The sequence below is a fragment of the Ranitomeya imitator genome, chromosome 10 (assembly GCF_032444005.1).
Source record: "Ranitomeya imitator isolate aRanImi1 chromosome 10, aRanImi1.pri, whole genome shotgun sequence".
NCBI lineage: Eukaryota > Metazoa > Chordata > Amphibia > Anura > Dendrobatidae > Ranitomeya > Ranitomeya imitator.
In genome coordinates this window covers 25,088,196-25,097,836 of record NC_091291.1, presented here as the reverse complement: position 1 = coordinate 25,097,836, position 9,641 = coordinate 25,088,196, and the positions used below count along the sequence as shown (strand labels likewise).

The 9,641-nt window shown below is 40.1% G+C and overlaps 1 protein-coding gene across 2 annotated transcripts; it reads left to right on the top strand.

The window, feature by feature from the left end:
• Positions 1-887: 887 nt before the first annotated feature.
• On the top strand, positions 888-8,164 carry LOC138651308 (phospholipase A2 inhibitor and Ly6/PLAUR domain-containing protein-like). 2 transcript variants are annotated; one of them, XM_069741400.1, is made up of 6 exons: positions 888-1,020; positions 2,660-2,786; positions 3,457-3,570; positions 3,661-3,807; positions 6,561-6,710; positions 7,200-8,164. In XM_069741400.1, exons 2-6 carry the CDS (start codon positions 2,735-2,737, stop codon positions 7,352-7,354), a joined length of 618 nt encoding a protein of 205 aa, XP_069597501.1. In that variant the 5' UTR covers positions 888-1,020; positions 2,660-2,734; the 3' UTR covers positions 7,355-8,164. The 2 variants fall into 2 exon arrangements, with proteins under 2 accessions (XP_069597501.1, XP_069597502.1); XM_069741401.1 differs by lacking the exon at positions 888-1,020 and having other exon boundaries at positions 2,584-2,786.
• Positions 8,165-9,641: the final 1,477 nt, after the last annotated feature.

The window sequence follows — 9,641 nt, the reverse complement described above, 5'->3', positions numbered from 1 at the left end:
TATATCAATTAAAAAAAAAATATATAGAAAAAGCAAAATCGAAAAATGGTCAGGTCCAGAAGAGTTTGAAAATTTAACCTCTATCTCTAAATTGATGGCATTTTTAAGAAAGTGGTACAAAGCTGAATGACTTTTCTTCCTGCAGCCAACAGCTTTCAGTCATAGAATCCTGCATGGAGCAGCTTTAGTCACTGATACATGCACAATGAATGGTGTCTGTAAGCATTCCTTGGCACATTGATTGACAGCCGTACAGATGCGCTGCATAATCGGCTGTCAATGAGAATACAGGGCCGTGCTTACAGACGCCGGTCACAGTGTAGTGAGCAGTACTGTGAGCGCTGAATATAGCTGATTTGTGCACCATGACTGAAAGCAGCCGGCAGCTCCCATGAGAAAATGAGTTCATTTTCCCCCAGTAGCCGCACTGTCAGTAAGATGGCCGTGCAGCATAGTAACTCTGAGTGTCACTAATGTATTTGGAGATACACTGGATGGGGCTCACAACATCTTTAAGAGATGAATGTGGTTTGCAGGTAAGAAAGATGGGGGACTTCTGTTTTACATTGTGAAAATAATAAAGGGCTCTCAATGTTGTAAATTTACTTTAGGCATCTGAAAAATAATTTAATGACAAGAAGAGAAGGTAAATATATGTTCCTGACGTTTTGGGCCAAATAAACAGTAGATAAAACAAACAAGACACAACTGTCCTCCTTTTGGCAAGATCGAATTGACAAATAGTTGGATAACCTCTTATTGGTTTTTTTTCACTTCGTTGTCATATTGTGGAGAATGTCTTACTAGGACAACCTGTGATATGTGGTGTGCCACAGTGTTATAGAAGTGATCTCATCCATCCCGTGATACAATGGATTATTTAACTTTTCAAAGAGTATTTATATGATCCCGGTGTACAGACAACAGGACGAGCAGAAGAGAAACCGAGAAGCCACCAATCATCCACGATGAAGAACCTGGTCACTTTGCTTTGCGTGATCTCTGCTCTTCTCGTCTCAGGTAAGAATAGTGTAGTCATTCTACAACATATACACATAGAACAACGAGGAGTGTCAGCAACTTTATTGTAAAGTTATTTGATGATTTTCTACAGGAATAATTTTATTTAAGATTGAAACTTCTTGTAAATTTTGTGATATCGCACATTAGACCATTTTTGGAAAACTTCTTGTTGGCATCTCATCTTTTATGAGTCAAGTCTTGTATCCATAAAGACCAAACTTTTTCATTTCATGTAATAGATTTCCATGAATAAATGTTAACTTTTAATCCAATTGATTTTTTTTAATTAAATCAAGGTAGCACTGTTTACAATGATCGATATCCGGGTCTCAAAAGGTATGAATCTAATACTATAATGAAAAGATTCATATATTCACTGTTTCTCCTGAATGCCTCACTCCTAAATGATTGCTTTCATTTTTTTCCAGTCTTAGTATCTTAGTATCCTGAGGTGATAGGTTTCTTTAATATCAGGGATCCCCAACCATTGGCTCAGGATCCACATATGACTCGCGGACCCATGTTGTGAGGCTCAGGGCTCTCTGCCAGCTTGGTACATTAGCACCATATCTAGCAAACATCTTATGAAGAGTAGGCCATCAGATATTGACTTTTGTGATTAGCTCTGGACAGAAGAGAAGATCTTGATGTCAATATACTGGTGGGAAAAGAGGTGATAAATAACTTAGGCTGGGTTCTCACTGCATTAGTGTGGCCCGTTTAACGGACTACGTTACACCGCGGCATAACGCGGTGTAACGTAGTCCGTTAACGCCGCTATTAATTTTAATGGCAGACGCATCGCTAGTGCACGCCACATTGGGCGTGCGCTGGCGATGTGCCGTCATTGAGTGACGGACCCGAGACGCGGGCTGCAGCGTTTCCCGGTCCGTCACCGCTAGCGCAGATGGAGCTAGCAGATGCTCCATCTGCGCTAGCGCTGAGCAAACATCGGCACTGGCGCTAGTGCAGTCCGTTTAACGGATGTGTTGAATGGACTGCACAACGCAAGTGTGAACCTAGCCTCAGATAAAATGGTGGATACTGTCATTTAGAAGGATGTTTGAAGCTGGATGCAATAGATACTGCCAATAAAGGAGAGGGACACAAAATCTTGGTGTTCAATCTGTGGAGAAGCAATGGTTGACATTAAACCGGTAATGGAAGGCTATGGGCGTCACTAATGTGTTTGGGGATACACTGGATCTGGCTCGTCACCACAACTCTGAGAGCTGAACGTGGCTTGAAAGGTAAGAAAGGTTGAGGACTGTTGCTTTAAATGGTAAAAATAAAAATGGCTTTCAATGTTGGAAATTTACTGTAGGCATCTGAAAAAGAAACGAATGACAAGAATCTTACGCACAGCTAAAATTTATCTTTTACAGTTCCTCGGGGAAGGTAAATATACTTTCCTGACTTTTTGGAACAAATAAACATGACGTAAAGACACACCAGTTTTGTTTTTGGCAAGATCAAGCTGATAAATATTCTGGTGATCTCATATGGCTTTTCTTCACTTCATTGTTGTATTGTGGAAAATGTCTTACCAGAGCAACTTATAGAAGGTTGTGTGCCATGATGTTATAGGTGTGATCTCATCCATCCCATGATACAATAGTTTCTTTACCTTTTCAAGGAATATTTATATGATCCCAGTGTACAGACAACAGGACAAGCAGAAGAGAATCCGAGAAGCCACCAATCATCCACGATGAAGAACTTGGTCACTTTGCCTTGCGTGATCTCTGCTCTTGTTGTCTCAGGTAAGACTGGTGTAGTCACTTCACAGCGTGAACACACAGTGCACAGAGGAGTTTGTGCAACTTTCTTGCAAAGTTCTTTGATGATTTTTCTTGTAGATTTAGTGATGTTGCACATTAGACCATGTTGGTCATTTGAAAAACTACTTGTTGGCATCCAATCTTTTACGTATACAGTGATGTATCCATATAGACCCAGCTCTTTCATGTCCAGTGATAGGTTTACATCGATTAATTTCTAACACATCCAGTGAGGGTACTGTATAAAGAATCCAAAAAAAGTGACGGAAAAAGGCACACTGTCACTAGACATGAAAGAGTTGGGTCTATATGGATACACCACTGGACATGTAAGAGATGGGATGTCAACAAATAGTATTCAAAATTAACAAAAATGGTCTATTGTGTGATATCACTAAATTTACAAGAAGTTTAATATTCCAAATACTAAAATTAAAAAAGTCAGCAAGCCATTAAATAAGGGGCTTTTCATAAACCAAGACCTTTATAATTCATCAACCCAAATGATTGTTTAAAAAATTAAGGTAGCAATTTTACAATAACCAATATCCAGGTCCCGAAGGCTATAATTACATGACTATAATGAAAATCCAAATAATCATAATTTCTCCTGAACGACCTCTTCCTAATCGATTGTTTTCTTTTTTACCAGTCTTTTCTTATAAATGTTATTCCGGCTTCTCTCGCAACTCTACAACATGTGATGAGTCTGAGACTGAATGCCTTGGAGATCGATGTATGACCGTCTGCCAATACTCTTACAACAGTGAGTACAAGTCTAGTCCTCTTTTTATTTAAAATTGCAGAATCACTTTTTCTGTTCTGGTTTTATGATGTATATTTACATATTTTACAGATGGAAGAATGTTTAAGTCAATAATGAAAGGATGTGCCAATGAAACTATGTGTGGAGCCAACGGATCAGCAACAGTGGAACATATCAAATATCGATTTCATATAAATTGCTGCACTGGAAATTTATGCAATTCTGATGGATATAAACGTAAGTGTCACATTGGAAATTATACTGTAATTATAATGGTAAAACTGATGACTAAAACCCCAGACTTTAGTAAATGAAAATTTCTACCACCTTTTAATAAACTGTTCTTCAATCCCCCTCCATCTATATGATCTGTTTGCTGTCAGTGTATGGGAGCCTTCATGATTAGAGGTGAAAGTCTTGTAGAAACACAACTAATTTTGTAGGTTAGAGAATTTAAGAAATGAAAGCGATTTGCACTCTTCCTACATTTGTGTTTGGCTTTCAGAATAATTATAATCATAGAATCTTAGAATGTTAGAGTTGGAAGGGACCCCAATGGTCATAGTGTCCAACCACCCGGTTCAATACTGCACAGGATTCACTAAACCATCTCAGACAGATGTCTGTCCAGCCTCTGTGTGAAGACTTCCATTGAAGGAGAACTCACCACCTCTCGTGACCACCTGTTCCACTCATTGATCACCATCACTGTCAAAAAGTTTTTCTAATATCTAATCTGTATTTTCTCCCTTTCAGTTTCATTCTATTGCTTCTCGTGTTTCCATGTGCAAATGAGAATAATGATGATCCGTCTACAATGTGACGGCACTTCAGATATTTGTAGGAATCGATTAAGTCTTCTCTCAGCCTTCTTTTTTCACGCTAAACATTCCCAGGTCCTTTAATCGGTCCTCATAGGACATAGTTTACTGTCTGCTCACCATCCTGGCAGCTCTTCTCTGAACTTAGTCCAGTTTTTAAATGTATTTTTTAACCTGTTTCTGATATCGGATGTAATAATCCATCCATGTGCCCTGGGACTATTTCACCAGGGACAGATTATTATATCCATGAGATCACCTGCGCACACGGGGGATGTGCGAGTGATCGCTGCCGGGTATTAGCTGATTCATACAGCTGGCACCTGGCACTAAGTGTGAGGAGTAGTCTGTGAGAGCCACAGTTGCATGCGTCGCAGCTGTGTGACAGTCACAACACAGGCTCTCCATGCATGTGTTGTGACTGTCATACAGCAGTGACATATGCAGCTGCGGCGCCGGACACCTGATTATTGAGAGCAATCCAGGTTTCCGGGTTCCCGTTGCAGCTATTCGGTAAGCTCTATTAGCAAGCCAAATATGGAGGGATCCGGCAATATTTGCTCATATTAACTCCGAAATTCACAGCCAGCTTTACTTCCTCAACTGTTATGAATAGGTAATTCAGAACCACAATGGACCTTGAAGTTCAGAGCACACAAGTGACCTGACAAAACCCACAAAACATAGGACGAGCTCTGAGACGTGGAAACTCTGCTGACCGCAATCCCTAAACCTATCAAACCACACTAGAGGTAGCCGTGGATTGCGCCTAACGCTCCCTATGCAACTCGGCACAGCCTGAGAAACTAGCTAGTCCTGAAGATAGAAAAATAAGCCTACCTTGCCTCAGAGAAATTCCCCAAAGGAAAAGGCAGCCCCCCACATATAATGACTGTGAGTAAGATGAAAATACAAACACAGAGATTAAATAGATTTAGCAAAGTGAGGCCCGATTACTGAATAGACCGAGGATAGGAAAGATAGCTTTGCGGTCAACACAAAAACCTACAAACAACCACGCAGAGGGGCAAAAAGACCCTCCGCACCGTCTAACGGTACGGAGGTGCTCCCTCTGCGTCTCAGAGCTTCCAGCAAGCAAGCAAAACCAAAAAAGCAAGCTGGACAGAAAATAAGCAACAAAAGTAACACAAACAGAACTTAGCTTATGCTGAGCAGACAGGCCACAGGAACGATCCAGGAGGAAGCAAGACCAATACTAGAACATTGACTGGAGGCCAGGATCAAAGCACTAGGTGGAGTTAAATAGAGCAGCACCTAACGACTTAACCTCGTCACCTGAGGAAGGAAACTCAGAAGCCGCAGTACCACTCGTGACCACAGGAGGGAGTTTGATCACAGAATTCACAACACTCAACCATTTCGTATATTTTATTATGAATTAGGTCCAGAATTTCCAAATCCTCTTATTCTCTCTTCCACTTTTTGAAATATAAAGTTGTTAGCAAAAGAAGATAAGAATTTTCTGTACCCATTACTTCTGCCTGAGAGAGATTTCTAACAAATATCTGGATAGTTGAAACTTCTCATGAATAATATGTTGTACTTTTTGGAGAAAAGAGACATCTGATGTAAAAAGAGTTCATCCATATCTTCAGTCTGACCAGGTGGCATATAGTAAACACCCACAATAGTGTCCTTTCTCTTCTCACCTTGTATTCTTACTCAAAACGTTTCTACAGATCTACCAGTCTCTGATGCTTGGATCTCTGTGGAGATATACATTTCCTATCATACAATGCAACATCTCTTCCCCTCTTAAGTGTTTCTAATTTAAAAAAGCTGTAACCTTCAAGGTATGCATTCCAATCACGTGTATCATCCCACCAAGTTTCAGTGATGCCTATGACATCATATCTCTCTTTCTATGCTAGTAGCTTCGATGCTCCTTGTTCATTTCACTTCCTCTGTGAATTTGTATATACATATTTAATTTGTAGTTAATATCTCTTGCTCCACTATTTTCCTTCAGAGTTTGTTATTTTTGATCTTTATTACAATTACATTGCAGCAAGCTGGGACCAATAAACAAGAAAATCCCATTTTGTGACAACAAGCAGAATTACCTATGTGCTAGATTTACATGAACAAGTTTAAAGTTATAACTCAGTGAAAATATTTCATTAAAACATTATTGCATTTTCTCATCAGTTCCTTCCGAAGATCCAACCCCGAATGGTGTGAAATGTCCAACTGCCTACTGTACAGGGAATTTGCAGGAATGTAAGAGTGAGAAAGAGATGAACTGTACTGGATCCATGGACCAATGTTTTGAGTTTAGATCAGATGTGATTGATCCTGGTGAGAAAATTTGTATTTTTTTTTTTTTAAAGGATGTATACATTTTTGTACACAAAGGTTTAGCGATTCAGATGCCTGTGGATACAAGATAGGCCAATTGCTTATATCATTTTCACTAAATGACACCATCATACCATTTTGAATATAATATTCGATCATCTGTAACTTTTCAAGTCGCATTCTGTTGCATGCATGTCATAAAGCAGAAACATTGTATCGTCAGGATAACGACACACAACATCACATGACTATGGATGATGCAGGTTGTGTATGTATGCTGCACATAAACATTAACAGAATCTTACTGCTGTTACCCCATATTCTAACCTGGAGTATAAAAATCGATGCCATTGACCCCTTCACTTATTTACTCTGCCAATGAAAGTTTTAAAAAGCATAAAATACATTTTTCTCACGCATATTTGTCTTCCATAATCACGTGTACATACATTTTAAATAATGATGTACGTTTGTTGTTTTTTTTTACAGGTCAAAAGGAGATAAAATTTTCCTTAAAAGGTTGTATGAACGCTGATTCCTGCAAATTTAACTTTGACTGCGCCATCGGGGTTTCAGAACTAAAGAAGAAGTTTGTGATGTGTTATAAGCCTCAGAATGCAACTTCAATGAATGAATATAATTGAATGAATTAGCCTTCTTCAATTCTAATGCCCGGCCTTTAATCTTTCTAGAAGAAGCACTCTCATTAAGTTTTCTGTTAATTAAATGTGTATATATGCATGTAATTTAGTGTGAGTGTAATAATATACTCACCTATCGCCGCTCTCTAGTGTCCAGCGCCGTTCTGCTCCTCTTCTCTGTGACATCGCTGCATTTGCAATTATGTGGCTCACTCTGTGTTCTATACTTCCGCCGGAAGTCTCTTTTACAATGTATATATGTATATGGAGTCTCGTTATGACTCTCTATAAACTTAATGGTGTAAAAGTCACTTCTGAGTCATGTAGAGTGCAGTGTGACCCGGACCGTCTACGGAGCGGTGACATCGCTGAGAAGAGGAGCAGAAGGGCACTAGGTCCCGGACAGAATGGCGGTAGATGAGAATATTAACACACTTTCACTACATTATATGCAGATATGCACATATTGAATGAATAAAAAATGTAATTGGAGTGCTTCATTAATCAGAAATGATATGGAAGGATACAGTAGAGCGAAGAATATGGATGGATGCAATCTATAACGTCCTCCTTTGGGGTATTCACATTAGTTTTTAGATTTCCAGTTCTGCTCTTTTCTGCATAGTCACATGGATACAAATCCATAATTTTGATGGAAGTATAACACTTAAACTTAATATTCTTGTTATATTGGAAGTTGTAATATCCCAAAAGCCATAAATTGTGCAGCATCGGAAAGGAGCCTTTTCTGATTATTTTAAATTGGGATTATGATTAAGATGTGATTGATTATCTGAACAATAAATACTCTCTAAACAATGTGTTGTCTCTGTATGATGTCAATAAAAATGTATCAATAACTTTAATAGATGAGGACATGGGGATTGAGGCAATCGCTATGTCCTATCCGGTAGTGGCTGGTGAGGTGCTCATGTAGGGTTCCATTCAGTAGTGTAAGAAGTAGTGAAACTTGGCATTCAATGGAATGCTGTGCAAGAATTGTGAATTTATTACAATCAAGGACAGTCTATAAGAAACAGCTAATTGACGTGTTGGACAATCACTGTGTTAAGCGTCGGGATCTTCCTGCTGCGCGAGATATATCACGAGCCTTGTTTTCCTCTGCGGTCTCCCATTCGGACTCGGCCGCTGAGGTTGCTACTCAGTGTGGACGTTGGTTCCGGCATCTTGCTCAGGCTCACAGTGTTCGTTTGGATACTGCTGGCTCTCCAGTCAAGTCTATAGCGACCAGCGATAGGCAGCTGAAGCCTAGAGCTCTGGAGTCTGTCAGAAATGACCGTACTGAGCATGTCCGTGAGGTGGCGTCCTCTCATTTATGGACGGACGTCAGCGGCTCTGGTGATGTGGCAGCTCCAGATTGGTCCACAGGCAAGGTCCTGTCCATCTGTTTATGATTCTAGTGTATACAAGGCTCTCAGTGGTGCACGCTGGTGCGCTGGTATCATTTGTGTGTGCCTATATGAGTGAAGACCCTTCCACTCTGTCTGTAAGTGTTGTATGTCTGTCTAGCTTTGGAACTGTACACGTAGGCAGGCAGCTAGCATCAGTGAGGGCAATTAGCCGTTTGGCTTAGTATCTGGTTCCTATATGTGTGTGGTAAGCACAGTAGAGTTCCAGAGCAAGCACAAGCCTAGTCAGGGTATTGTACTCTGCCTCTGTTTCATTTTTGTGTGCGAGTGACACAGCTCAGTTGCTGAGCATCTGTTTCGTTTCTGTGTGCGAGTGACACAGCTCAGTTTCAGTGCATCTGTTTTATTTCTGTGTGCAAGTGACACAGCTCAGTTGCTGAGCATCTGCTTCGTTTCTGTGTGCAAAGGACACAGCTGAGTTGCAGAGCATCTCTTTCATTTCTGTGTGTGAGTAACACAGCTCAGTTTCAGAGCATCACTTTCATTTCTGTGTGCGAGTTCAGCTCATGTGCTGTTCATGCTGTGTGGCGTTAACCCAGTGTGTACAAGTAATTGCTTGCCTAGCATTCCGTCATTATTCACTAGCAGCAGTTTTCCGTCTCTGCATGGTGGATCCCGGGTTGCGATTTTGCCTTATTGTTTATTTTATTTAGTTCAATCCGCCCACCCTAACACGCTGTCCTTGATTGTTAATACATCCACAATTCTTACGCAGCAGCTCATTGTTTGCCAAATTTCACCACTACTTAAAAGGAATCTATCGCCGGATATTTTTGTAAGCTAGAGAACTGCAGGTCATCTTAAAATCTTAGAACATTAGAGAATTTTAGAATATTTCATAGGGAATGTTTTAGTGTGAA